Raw genomic sequence first — 15,002 nt, 5'->3', positions numbered from 1 at the left:
TAATATGATTTCTTGTTTAAATTGAAGGCAAACAAATTTTAGATTATTCAATGTTTTAGTCATAGTTATGCTCGCAAGATAATCTGGCAAGGATTGAAACCTAATTTAAAATTACATAAACATTAAAATGACAATTTGAGAAGTTTAATTTTAATTAAAGTAAATGTATATTAAATTGACAATTTGAATTTGTGCAATGCAGGGTGACATTATATAAATAATGCCTGTTTGGGAGGGTAACTGTTGAAAATGACACCCCGAGAAAACAATTGTCAACCGAGGCGAAGCGGAGGTTGACAATGGTTTTCGAGGGGTGTCAATTTCAACCGTTAACCTCCCAAACAGGCACTATTTATTTTATTATACTGAATGTCTTACTCTTAACGAAAATTTTACAGCTTTTATATAGAAATGAAGTTAATTCTACGGCGAACCGTACGTGCATGATTTACGCGCATGTAACAATTCGTTGCCAAGTGTGTTGCTAACGCTGAGGGTAAAAGAACGGATTATCAACTGTGTCTTAACCAATCAAATTTCAGTATTTAACTTGAAAGTATAATAATATTCATTATTACAAATTTGCTTGCATATGACGTATAGTATAAGAAAGAGCAATTTACAGTATGATTATTTTTATGTCTATCTTATATTGATATGATCATACACATAAGCTACGGGCATCACAATCCCCTTATCTTTATCAGCTATATAAGGATCATGCTTTTATAAGAAATTGCTTTATTATGTCAAAATTAAAACATAGGAAATAATAATACAGCACTTGGAGGTGTTAGTCTATTATAAATACTTTGTGTTCTGAAGTGAAGAGATATTTTTCTTGTTACACCACAATTAAATGTACATGTAACTTCCTGTGTGAAAAGAGGAAGAAACTAAATATATTTCCAACATAAAGTTGCACATTTTAGTGGTAATGTTCTCTTGATCTTGAAATAAAAAGATGTTGCTGTAAACATATTTCATAATGTTTGGCAAATATGATATTTTGTGGATTTATATGAATCTAATTCGATATACTTCATTTAGTGTAAACTGCTTTCTGTCAAATAACTAGTAAATAGAATACACAGCCAAATGTTATACCAAGTATATGTTGGTAAATCTTTTCCAAGAACATACCTTGAGATTTTGGGCGTACCAAGTCATTTGGTATTGGAAAACAATCCATTGTTCGAGCTGTGAAACATGTACTAAATTTATAGTGTTTTAAATTAAATATGATAAGAATCAATTTTGTTGTATGCTGGTTTTTTTTTTACATTATCAGGATGACCAGTGTAGTCAAGCAGGGGCGTTCTCTCAAGGAAATCCCCCACAAGGACACCTAAGACAAGTTAACCTAAGACAAGTTAACCTAAGACAAGATTACCAGGGCTACACGCTCTTTTCTCCACCCCCTACCTCCCAGTATCATCCACCCACTGGGACGCCAAGCAAAACTCCCCTTGTTGATGGGCCCCAGGTGGTACCCACTGACCCAACATCCTACAAAAGTCCCTTAGAGCCCACATTTTATATGAATTATCCAAATCCGCCCATGCCAGGGCCACAGATACCCTCTGACCACTCTTCCAGCCAAAATATGCCAATGCCAGGGTCTGTAAGCAGTGATCTCCCTCTCTATGAGAACCATGGCTTTGCTCCACAACTTCCTCCCAGAATTCCTGCCAGAAAGTCGCCAGGTTTTCAGAATGAGGCTAGAGGAGGAGGCGGAGGGGTGCAGAGCAGCAGTATAGGGAGTGTCATGAGGGGTTCTGATGATGCCGATTCCATGATACAAAGAAGGCAAGGTAAGGAAATTGAGGATGCTGAAAAAATTCTGTTGCTCTACTTAAAAAAATGTAGTTGACAATAAAGACAAGATCTAGATGTCAGAAGTAAGGCACAAATTAGTTTACTACTCTGGTATATTTGGCTAAAAACAAAACAATTTCAAAGGTAATTACATGTATTTTTTATTTTTCTGTCATTTTATTTTAACAACTTACAGAAACCATGGGTAATGGACCACACTTAAATTCGATGGCTCAGAAACATCAAATGAATCGGACAGTATATCAGAACTACCAAGGCATGTCCATGGCACAGCCTGTGACTAGTGCTCCTTCTCCATATGAAACTCACGCCTTTAATGCGCCTCAACTTCCCTCCAATTTTCCCAGCAAAGTATCCCCGAGGGATGCCAGAGGAAGGGGGCAAAGTAGAAGTGAGGAGAGTTTAAACAAGAGTTCTGACACAGGACCGATGAGAGTTGCAAAGGGTATTGAATTATTTCTGTTTTTTGAAATGTGATTTTAGCTACATTATTTTGATGGTTCAATATTTCCTGTACACTGGGTCCACAAGCATTTCTAGTCTTCCTATTGGTATACCTTTTAAGCTCACCTGAACCGAATGTTCAAGTGAGCTTTTCTGATCACCTGCTGTCCGGCGTCCACCCGTCCGTCTGTCTGCCTGTCCGTCTGTAAACTTTTCACATTTTTGAAATACAGGGCCAAATTTAACCAAACTCGATGCAAAGCATTCTTTTTGGAAGGGGATTAAAATTCTTAAAATAAAGGGCTAAACCCCTTTTAAAAGGGATATTATTTCAAAATACTTAATATAGGGTGTGTGTCTTAAAAAATCTTCTTTTTAAGAACCACACCGCACTAGAAATGCCAATATTTACACAAAAGCTTGTATATAAATGGTGATTTAAAACTGTAAAAATTGTGACCTCAGCTCCGAACAAAACTGTGGCCCTAGGTGGGGTTCAAAGTGAAACATAGAAATACGTAGAAAAATGCTAAAACAATCTTTCTCTCAAGAACTACTGCACCAGAAAGGCAATATTTATATGGAAACTTGTGTGTGTGTGTATATATATATATATATATATATATATATATATATATATATATATATATATATATATATATATATATATATATATATAGTAAAGATTCCAATTTGTAAAAATTATGATGCGTAGGAAAAGTACAAAAACTCGTATATATAGTGAAGATTCTTAATTGTAAAAATTGTGACCACCTAACTAAAAGTAAGCGGGGTTCAAAGTTTAACATATATCGTAAACATTTAAAAATCTTAAGAACTAAAATGCAACAGTTTGGGACATTACTACGCCTATATCTTTTGCTATAGTAAATTCTAAATTGTTAAAATCGTGACCCCAAACTAATACCGAGGCATCGAGAGGGTGTCAAAGTTTGATATAGAAATGTATAGGAAACATTTTAAAAAATCTTCTTCTCGATAACTACAATGTTACAGTTTATGAGAAAACTATGCAAGGATACTCAAATAGTGTAGACTCTCAATTATTGAGAACGTGACCCCCAGACCAACACTGGGGCCCCAGAAGGGGTTCAAAGTTTAACATAGAAGAAGACAAGGAAAGTGTTTAAAAATATTCTTTTCAAGAACTACAATGCTACAGTTTGTGAGATTATTATTCAAGCATCCTCAGATTTTGTTGAAGCCGTGACCCCCAGACTAATACTGGGGCCCCAGGCGGGGTTCAAAGTTTAACATAGAAATATATAGGGGACATGTTTGAAAATCTTCTTCTTGAGAGATACAATGCTACAATTTCTGGGATAACTATGCATACATCTTTGGATAATGTAGATTCAATATTTTAAAAAAAGTGACCCCTAAAATAATACCCAAGAGGGGTTCAAAGTTTAATGTAGAAGTAAATATGAAAAATGTAAAAATCTTCTCGAGAACTTGAAAACTTCAATTTGCCAGATTGCTGCGTAAATATCCTAAAATAGCGTAGATACTGAATTTAAAAAGCTGTGACCCTCGATCTAATACTGGGGCCCCAGAAGGGTTCAAAGTTTAACATAGAAATAACATATGCTATGAAATTGAATGTTACAGGGAATTGTTGCTCAGGTGAGCGATGTAACCCATGGGCCTATTGTTTGTATCATAATAAAGGAAAGGTATCAAACCATTCTGTCATTATGTGAAGTGTAGCAATAAAAGATTAAAATAAGTCCATTGAGTTTGAAACTGAAAAAAATTATGTGCTTATTACAGATAAAACGTCTGATGTCACCAATAGTATAGAAGTGTCCTTGTTACCACCAAATGTTTCAGAAGATTTTATCACAGACTTTTTTGAAAACTCTAAAAGGAGCGGAGGAGGAGATGTGGAAGATGTTTCCTATGATGAAAAAACCAATACTGCCATCATCACATTTCAAGATCCTGCTGGTTATTTTCAATATTTTGATTCACTCATACATGATACAGTCATTAACCATAACAATAATTAAATTCAAAGATGTTTAAGAATGCTATATTATTGACAAAGACATGTCTTTTTAAAGCCTCAGTCACAACTGGCAGTACTTGTTTGGCGATCGTGCGTGTGTCACGGGTTTTTGCCAATCGCAGCTGATCAAAGCGTTAAAAATCGTGTTGCAGTGATTGCAAGTGCAACGTAATACAAACGAACGTTTGACGTGGTATTTGTATGTGGCACTTAATATTATATTTGGAGAAGGGGAGACACTCGCAACGTGCGATGCCCTGAAGAAACATACATGCGTCGTACGATTGTCGTACAACACACGTACATTCACTTTGCCGATCGCGGTACTAACACATTCTCTCTGCGACACTATACTTGCAAGTCAATCGTACTGACGTCTTACGTTGGCCTTACGCCAGTTAAAGTTTTAAAGTACCCGCTTTCTTTGTAAAGAAAGAAGGCCTGTGCATGTACTGAAGTGAATGTTAGTTCACAATTCCTCTGACAACGTTAAGATGGATATGTCAGTACTAAGTTGATCTAATCAAACTTCAGTTAGAACTTGAAGACGAAGAAGCCAACGATGCTATTTTTATAGCCCTAACAATTATAGACTAAGCCAGACTGAACAAAGGTTTAGGCGATAGTGGGTAAAACCATGCATACAAAGACGTAGATTTTTTGGCCAATAATTCACCTTATTTACCGAACTTGAACGAGAATTTTATGGAGATTTTATGGGCTTCATCCGGATAGACCGTAATCTCTTTGCTCTTTGCTCTCTTTTACAGCGTGTTCCCGCTTTTATCACTGAAGCCGCTAAGTATTACATTATTTAGTCTACATTGATATTATTATTGATATTATTATTCAATTTGCTGTCAATCTTTTTTTTTATAAATTTAAGTATCATTTGCACTAATTCAGAATAGATATCGAAATACTGCGCCTGCTGTATAAACTTAATGATAAATATGTAAATTTATTAACCATTGTAATAAATCAAATTTCCTCTCAGTTGGTTTGACAGGTGTAGACGACCTTTGGAACCTGGACTTAAGCTGGTGATTACACTTAGATTCCTTGCGACTGGAAATAGTTTAAAATCCCTTGAACTAAAGGCTCTAGGATAGCACATAACACCATTTCAAAATTCATTCCTGAAGTTTGTTCTGCTATTTATGAAGAATACCAAAAGGAACTATTTAAGTTCCTGTCTACCCAGGCAGAGTGGCGTTGTATTGCTTTGAATTATAGCACCAAATAAAACGTCCATCACTGTTGAGGACCTATTGACGGAAAACATGTGCAGATAAAAAACCCAAAACAAAGTGGGTCGCTTTACTATAATTATTAGGGGGTTGCTCAATCATCCTTCTTGCTTTGGTAGACGCGGATTTTAAATTCATCTGGGTTAACATAGGTGGCAATAAATCAGTTTCGGATGCTGGAATATTCAATCACACGCGTGCGTGCATACCCTGCCCTTGAACAAGGATTACTTGGATTTTGATGACAAGGACATCCCTTACTTTCTTGTGGAAAATGATGCATTCCCACTACGTACTTGGATGATAAAACCAAACCGTTCAAAAGGAAAAACTATTTAACTACAGATTGTCAAGAGTACGGAGCGTGGTTGAAAATACTTTTGGAATAACTTCTTATCGTTTGACATGTCTCCTTAATACAACTCAACTTGAACTTTTGAAAGAAAGGATGTACAGAGAACTATAATCACCCTTCGCAATTTATTGCATACATGATTCCTACAAATGCAGCTCAGTGAAGTTGACAATGAAAATGAAGATGGAAATATCATTCCTGGAGTATGGCGTGATACTGTGCAACTAACCATTCCAATACTGTTGGGGGCAGCGCATTACTGTAGAGGGAAAACTGCTTCGAAATATTATTTTAAATACTATTATAACAGCGACTTGGGGCGCATACCCTGGCAAGACAATGTTGTGTAAAGATAAGACTGTAAATCAAATCAAATATTCTTTATGCTGTTTTATGAATAGAAAGATATTCTCCCATGTACATCAACAGCAAAACGAACATGAGTTAATAAAGGCGAGTTTGCTATTCGTGGGTTTGAAAATATAAATGATTGAACTGTGAATCACAGACTGAACATTCATTCACGTTATCAGTTCTCAGTTTCCTTTTGAACAGGTTTCTGCTTATTCACGGTACTCTGCAGGATGGTCATGGAATTATCAGACGGAGGCGGCAGGCCTACTTCCCCTGGCTATGATGTAGTTAAGTATAGTCCACCAACGCATTTTCATAGGCGGTAATGTTAACGTAAGGGTTCATAGCTCCGGCCCTAACTTTCGTTTAGCATCAAGGGACCTCTAGAATAAAAGCTCATCAAATTTAATGGCAAGATTAAGTTTTAAACTCGGGATTTGCTGTTGCAGGTGCATTATTTCTACGGGGTGAAGACACTTCTTGTAATTTTACCAGGGCTGTTGTTGTGACAGTTGTGACTGCCACTGCGGTCGTTGGTGTGGCATTTGAGATTGTTGTTGGGACTGGCACCAAGGTTGCTGTTGCTGCCACTGACCAGTCCAAGATGGTCTACGCTGCATTTGATGGGATTGTTGCTGTACCATAAGGTGCTGCGAGGAAAAGGCAAATATCTCATTTTGAGCTTGTTTTATCTGGTCAGACTAGCTTCGTGAATTCCCTAATGAGAGTGTGTGTGTCATCCCATTTCATTTTGGGAACCTTGACTAGCCGGGCACAAATCCATTGCCCGAACGTCTCTTGGTGTCTGATGAGACAGACTGAAACGCTTCAAACTGAAGTTAAAAATTAAAGTTCATTTTATCCTAAATTTCCAATTTCTTTTATACATTTTATGTATGCTAAGGGGTACAAACTCTTTTTCTAACCTTTTCTCTCTCAGTTGTATTTCTAAATGCTATAGTTTTTCTTATCCCAACGATTAATGATGTCTCCCCTTTCAAAGGAGAGACATATTGTTTTTGTCGACTTTCTTCTTCTTCTTCTTCTTCTTCCAAATTTGTCCAGGCCGTAACTTAAATACCCTTTGACATTAAGACTTCAAACTTGACACATAGGTAGATGGTAATGTGAAGGAGTGCACGCCACCAAAACTTTTGACCTTGACGTATTTTGTTCTTCAAGGTCAAGCTTTTCATAAAAAATATTGTCCGGGCCATAACACAAGACTCCTTTAACGTACAGACTTTTAACTTGTATCATAGATAGATGGTATATAATCTAGTTAAACCTTACCAAATTTATGACCTTGACCTAGAATTTTTTTTAAGGTCATATTAGAAAAAACTTCATTGTTCAACTTCTGAATATACTTTGACAGAAGGACTTCAAACTTTAAACAAAGATCAATAATAATACACTAAGGTGTACTATTGAATAATATTTGACCTTGACCTTGTTTAACTCAAGGTCAAATTAAGAAAAAAATAATAAAATTTTGTCTGGGTCATAACTTTAATACCCTTTGACATTGACTTCAAACTTGGAACATAGGTAGATGATATTGAGAAGGAGTGCACGCCTTCAAAAAGTTTGACCTTGACCTATTTTGTTCTTCAAAGTCAAGCTTTTCATAAAAATATTGTCCGGACCATAACACAAGATCCCTTTAACATACAGACTTTTAACTTGTATCATAGATAGATAGATAACCTAGTTGAACCTTACCAACATTTTTTACCTTGATCTAGATTTTTTATTTCAAGGTAATATTAGAAAAAAATTCATTGTTCCACTCCTGAATATACTTTGACAGGAGGACTTCAAACTTTAAACAAAGAACAATAATTATACACTTAGGTCTACTATAAAATTTTTATTTCAAGGTCAAACTAGAAAAAACTTCATTGTTCAACTCCTGAATATACTTTGACAGAAGGACTTCAAATTAAATTTTAAACTAAGAACAATAATAATACACTTAGGTGTACTATTGATTTATATATGACCTTGACCATGTATTACTCAAGGTCAAAGTGAATATACTTTGACAGAAGGACTTGAAATTTTAAACAAAGAACAATAATAATACACTTAGGTGTACTATTGATTTATATATGACCTTGACCATGTTTTACTCAAGGTCAAATTAAGAAAAAGAAAATAAAATTTTGTCTGGGTCTGGGTAACATACAGCTGACATAATTCTCTTTCAGTTGTTAAATTTGCCCCATATTACAATCCTTTGGGAAAAGGGGAGACATCTGTTTTTTGTAAAAAAAACAAAACAAAAAAACAATACCCACTAGTTTTAAAATATTTTTGAAGTTTTACTTTTCTGATAAAGTTGACAATAAAATTAAAAAAGATGAACAAATTTCTGCCTACAAACTTTTTACTTTTAACCAAATATATATATATATATATATATATATATATATATATATATATATATATATATATATATATATATATAGATATGGTTTTTTGATGCAAAAATATGATTTAGTTTATGTTTATCTGGCATCTCTAAAAGTGTGATGACATGTATATTTTTTCTAACAATTGAGTCTATTAAGTTGAAATCTAATAAAACGTTTACTGCATTATTGTTCAGGGAATATGAAGATTTGTTCCCCAGAAAAAAAAACAAATTTCTCTTGGACGAAGCCCTCGCGAAATATGATTTTTCTTGAGGGAATAAATCTTCATACATGTATTTCCCTCACCACCATGCAATACATGTACATTGTAAATTTTGTTCTGAAACAGAGATACATATACAGGGTATATATACTAGTAGCAAAGCATGGCATAATGAGGCTGATTAGTCGTGCAATGATAGTAAAACGTTGCAAGATTGCATAAGACACGTTGAACAACAGTCTCACGGTTGCAAAACAGACGCATAAACACCAGCAATTTATCTTACGATCTTTATAAATCGTGTATCACTCTTGCGACTACACAAAACGTTGTAAAACGTTCGTACTAATGTTCGTGCGTTGCACTGCGATATTTGGATCGCGTTTGGTCGCGTCTGAATAGTGTGCATGTCCACTATTCAGAGGAGACTTGATGCGACCAGTAAAACGTATGCAATGATTGCGAGAGCTCGTGCAACGTGTTCGAGAGCTCGTGCGAAGCTCAAAAATGTTGATCGTAAAGTGGTGTAAAGTGGTCGTGCACCAATTGTGAAAGGGGCTTTAAAAAAATCATTTTGTCCCAAACATTCCACCGTCTTCTCCTCAGACTCAGCAGAAAATGCATATGTTTGTATCTGGGCACGCTTTCCAGTTGACGTGCTTAGAATACATGTATCTACATGTACATTGTCTTCGTTCACGACTCCTGTTCTTCACCCGAATCTACCACATTCTCTTCCTTTACTGGTTCCTTTTCTTCTCTTTTTTTTTCTTCCTACCATTTCTTTTTCTGAAGAGCCTTTACCTTTTTGGGAGAGTTTCTATAACCATTTCCTTTGGGCGGCATGTTGCTGTTTGCCTTGAATGCTTCGCAGGCACGACTTGTTTTGTAAACAGACAAGAGATGTCCGCGTAGCGCAAGGATTACGTTCAGTCACGTGTGCGTTCGATTTAATTCGTAGTTGGTGAGTACGAGCGACTTACAGGAAACGTAAGTCGAACGCAAGTGACTAGTGGGATCTCCTTACGCCATTCGTACGTTCGAAATGAATAAAAAAAAAAAAACCAACGAGCACTTCATATCGCACGGTTATCTTACGGGTTTCTGGAGGGATGCGCAAGTGTCACTTGCATTTTCAGATATCACAACAAACCCGTGGTGATAGTTGTGCATGTCTAACAGCCCACGTGCGTGCATACGGGAAGCGTACGACGTTCCAAAATCGTATGACGTTCTTGTGTGTCTCAAAATTGCTCGTTGACCACCCGTAGAAGCGCGTACGGGCAATTGTGACTGAGGTTTTACTTACACTGCACTCTTACACACGAGTATGTTGGTCTAGTTCATATGAATCTGGAGCTTATTGATTAACCTTAAGTTTTATTAAACTGTTTGCAAATAGTCATGTGTATTCAATTTTATTAGACATTAACATGCATTTTCAATATTAAAAAAATATGCCAAAAATCTTTAGATAAAATAAAAATAAAGAAAAAAAACCAAAAACATGGTTTAATTGACTTTAATTTTGTAGTTGTTAAAAGTGTTTTGAAAAAACATGAAACCACAGGCCTTACTATGAATGAAGTGCGATTACAAATCGAAGAAAACCACTTCAAAACAAATGAGAGTGGAGATGAGGTGGAGGTCATGGCAGTAAAGGTGACCAACTTACCTCCTAAAATCAGCAAGGAGCAGATTGAGCTGTTTTTTGAGAGTCGTAAAAAGAGTGGTAGTGGGATTGATGATTTGGATAAAGTGGATTATGACGAGGCAGCTCACTGTGCCATTGTACGGTTCAAAAATTCTGCAGGTCAGTTAAAGAATGCAGGTGCTGTAAAGTTTACAATGTATAATTTTAGTTTTAAATATTCGAATCATTAAAAAGTCATGTACTATAAAGCTATGCACGCTATAATTTACGTCAATTTTGAATGACAGTGAAAACGCATGTGTTTGTCTACTTATAAAAGTTATCCTTAATCTGTAAATTACAATGGTAAATTCCATCTCGTTACAAAGAAAAGGTTTTTTAATTGTTTATTTTCCTGCCGGGAAAATATACCTTTTCATGAATATTGATGAAGGAAGAGCGAAACCGACCACATTGCGCATGTCCGCGGAAAACTAGGTGGTCGTTATTGTTTGCCTTATTAAATATCCAACTTGATTTTTAATATGCTTAACAGTTGTTAATTTGAAATACATACATGTATTATGAGTAAAATACGTTTGTTATTCACGATACCCTTACTTCTGCATTAACACTTATAGGATTTATAAATAGCACATAGGGGAAAACACAGGTCTACGTCATTTTTTTAAAGGAAGTATTCATATTTACTCACAGGCTTGTATTTTTTTCTTTTGTTTGTACTCGTATATCGGACAAATTTATGCTTTACTGAAAATATCCTTTCCTTTGTGAAACTATCACAATTATGGTGATGTTGACCCTTCACCAGTTTTGGTATGATAAAGTAAATTTAGCTGTCGATATCACGTATTTGATTGATATTCACGAGGAGGCATTACTTTCCTGGCAGGAAAATAAATATTTTTTATTGTTTAATATTTGATATATTTGTTACGTGATCGAATTGAGCATTATAATTAACAGCATAAAGGTAACTTTTATTAGTAATCAAACACATACATTTTCCCCTTTATTTAAAATTGACGCAAATTATAGCGTGTATAGCTTTAACAATGCCAAATATAATCAAGTACAGATAATGTCTTGGTTATCTTCAAAATTCCATATGATATCTTTATAAATACATGTACTTACATCACAAAGAAGTGTTTTTAAAGAATCCTTAACTTGATTTTTTCTAGTGGTAACAAAGGTTCTGGAAAAACACAGGACCTCACCCTTTATGTTGAAGAAACAGAAAGCAGAAGTAGAGGAATATCGCACAGCTGTGGATGAGAATGATGGTACGATTTAATGGCAATTGAAAGCTTCGAAATATGATTTTTTTTTTTGGCAAATGATTTTTGTTTTAAATAGTGGTATTGACAATAGTTGATATCTAACTGGTAGCTTAAAGGACATATCGCATGTTTTTCAATTTTCGGAATTTTTTAAATAAAATCATTCTATACTCATTAAAAATCAAGTTTATTAACGTTTTCATAAAATATTCTGCCTAATTCGTGAGTTTGAAAGCGATGAAATTCAAATGTCGCGATATGCATATTTTCTCTCTCGATCTACCCGCCATGATGTGTGACGTCATATGCGACCTCGAGCGAGAAGGTGCTGTTAGCCATCTTTGTAATTGGATTAGATTTAAACGACAATTAAACTAATTATCACCTATTAATTAGTTATTGCCGATAACGGGACATGATGGTGTTCTGTGACTCCTGCAGGTGATTTAGCCACCGAAAATGGGGATTTGGACTGTTGTTTTTTTAAGTTTCCCTTACGAAAGTATGCGGAAATCTTGTGACAAATAGGGGTCTATCTGTCGACGAGATGATTTATAAATAACACTCAATTTATTTATTATTAATTATATGGTACATTTTTGTAATTATAGTTTAATAAATAAATCGTATCCATTTCTCAAATAGAAAAAAAAATAGAAGTTTATGCACAGGGGCCTGTGTACAAAACGCAAGTTCATCGGAGAAAAATAACGAGAGGGGACGCCATTTTGGATACCGCCTCGCTTCATTAGCTGTTTTCTTATTGTTAAACTATACGTTCATGTATGCATCGATTTTGTATACATGATTTCTTCATTCATACATGTAGCTCACCTCTGCAGAAATCATAATTTTAGTACGGTAGGTGAGATTTCTGTGAGTTTTATTTTTTGTGGGAGAAGTCATGGATCGAGTTGTCGATATTGATTGTTTACGCGAGAAATAAACAAAGTTTGTTGATATACATTTATACGTAAATGGATAAAAAAAAATATGGAGATGGGATCTAACAGAAATAAAAAATAATTAAGGAAAACGTTCTTGCCTGCTTTTATAATCCATTGTAATATAGAGTAAACAACCTTAGAAAGTTGTGATCAGTTACTGCCGAAGAAACAAACTTCTTGTGCACCACAGTTTTACAATAATGAACATTCTGAGTCGTTAGGAACGGCAAAAACCAAGACTGTTGTAGATTTTAATAAATAAACACCTTTAACATATTTTTATTTGAGCTACAATCCTTACTAAGTTGTGTTTACAATGTTTACACGTCGATCAATTTGATCGTCATTGCCGACTTCATCGTCGCTTTTTCGGCAATATCATCGTTTTTTATCCGTACTAGTGGCTCAAACATGTACGACTGAATAATAAGATTCTTTTAATTTAGTCAACATGTAAAAAAAACAACTTACATGGTGAATGAATGTCAAAATTTAATGAAGATAATGTTAATCCTACAATCTGTTTACAATCAGCTGTTCGAAGAAGGTCGCATGTGACGTCACTGTACCACGTGACACGCTATCTAATTCACGAGTTTTTAAACGATCGGGGCTATAATTTAAATTGATATTATGGCTAATTACCGCTTTTATACCGTTAACAAACTGTTAGGAGTAATTATTAGATACACAAGGAAGCCAAAAAATGTAAAATGTCGTATACTTTAGAAACATGCGATATGTCCTTTAACTGATTAGAATCTCACATGCCCCAGATTTATATCATATTACAGCAAAACTTGTTTAGTGCAAAATCTCTGATAGAGAGAAGTTTCATGGAGTCCTGGGCAAGATTCTTACAAATCCTAGCAATTTTTACAGCTAAAAACGAACTAAGTTATAATGAATTAACAGATATAGCAAACTGATTTTAAGTCCCATAGAGGCGAAAACTACCAAACTTTACACCTTGTAAAGCAAATTGGTTTATAAATATAAAACTTAGGAAAATCAATTAACATAGTTTTTTGGAATGATTTTTTTTTTATGAATCCTTGAATTTTACATCTAATTGTTTATGTTTCCAGTGAAAGTTATTACGGACCGCCAGAGGGCGGTCCGTTATTTGATTACGTTTAAATATTGTAACTGCGTTTCTGCGTTTCTGCGGGATGCCTTTTTTATAGAATTAATATTATGCTTATTTTTACGAATTAAAAGTAACTTTGCATGCAGAAATATAGTTTTTAATTCTTTTAAAGACAAGTTTTTTTTTTTTAAAGCTTACCGTCTCACGAGCGAACCCTATAGAGCAATTGGTTATCAAAGACAATTTAATTCTTTTTTATATAAAAGTCACCTTCCTCTACAAACCATGGCGTGTGGAACATTTTATGTCATTATGTGTCTTTAAAGCCTTTCTGTCTAAAATTGAGAAATGCGTACCTGAGCTCGTAAGTTGATATCGACTATAGTAGGGTAAAAAAGATCTTAGGAAGGGTCGTAGACTCGTAATATTTTGATAAAATCAAAGTTATACAGCTACATTCAGCATTTTTGTTTAACAAATATTACATGTTGTTTTACCTATCTAAAGTGCAAACAACTTTACGAATTTTAGCCTTACCGCATCAATTTTTTTGTTTACATGTTGGTATTTGAATAAAAATAATAAAAGAAAAGGAAACAATTTCAAAAGATATTATAGAATATTGCTTTCATTTAGTTGGACCTGAAAATCAAAGACTGAATTTCATTCATAGCAATTTGTATTGCTTTTTCGTTTTCTCACTTTTTAAGATTTGAAATCTACAAAATTTGTTAAGTTGCACGTGAAAAAGTTCATCAGAAAATAACCTCCCTTGTGCCGAACAGTATTTAAACCAATGATATAAATGTAAATTTTCACATCATGTATTTTCTTCCAATCACAAAGGAGAGGAAGTGCACAACCCGGAGACCGTAATTTTTTCAACTCTTTATACCGTCTTCCAAGGAAGACGGTAACAAACAATGTTTCGGGATCGTTATACGGAACATACTAAAGACCTGAATGACATGAAATTATATATATATTTATGATATATTTCAATTCTATGTGTTGTGTCAAATAAAATGATTATGGTGTATTTATCATATTTTCATGTGAAATGTTGAAGAAAAATATCAAGAAATGACATCCAGATCAATTATTTACGCAA

At 34.6% G+C, this 15,002-nt stretch overlaps 2 protein-coding genes across 2 annotated transcripts in view; both read left to right on the top strand.

Moving 5' to 3' along the window:
- Positions 1-15,002, top strand: part of LOC105319523 (protein mono-ADP-ribosyltransferase PARP14) — a 132,993-nt gene that overhangs the window by 11,418 nt on the left and 106,573 nt on the right. Inside the window, exon 3 of the mRNA XM_066068978.1 lies at positions 1,292-1,425. Coding sequence (XP_065925050.1) covers positions 1,292-1,425 — 134 coding nt within the window. The remainder of the gene's footprint in view (positions 1-1,291; positions 1,426-15,002) is intronic.
- LOC136270656 (protein mono-ADP-ribosyltransferase PARP14-like) lies at positions 1,436-14,907 on the top strand. The gene is made up of 6 exons (XM_066068984.1): positions 1,436-1,814; positions 2,015-2,284; positions 4,078-4,254; positions 10,452-10,730; positions 11,756-11,857; positions 14,738-14,907. The coding sequence occupies exons 1-6, from the start codon at positions 1,541-1,543 to the stop codon at positions 14,806-14,808; spliced, it is 1,173 nt and encodes a 390-aa protein (XP_065925056.1). The 5' UTR covers positions 1,436-1,540; the 3' UTR covers positions 14,809-14,907.

This window comes from Magallana gigas, chromosome 8, assembly GCF_963853765.1.
Source record: "Magallana gigas chromosome 8, xbMagGiga1.1, whole genome shotgun sequence".
Lineage (NCBI taxonomy): Eukaryota > Metazoa > Mollusca > Bivalvia > Ostreida > Ostreidae > Magallana > Magallana gigas.
Note: the sequence above shows the minus strand (reverse complement) of the source record. Positions and strands in the feature narration are given on the sequence as shown.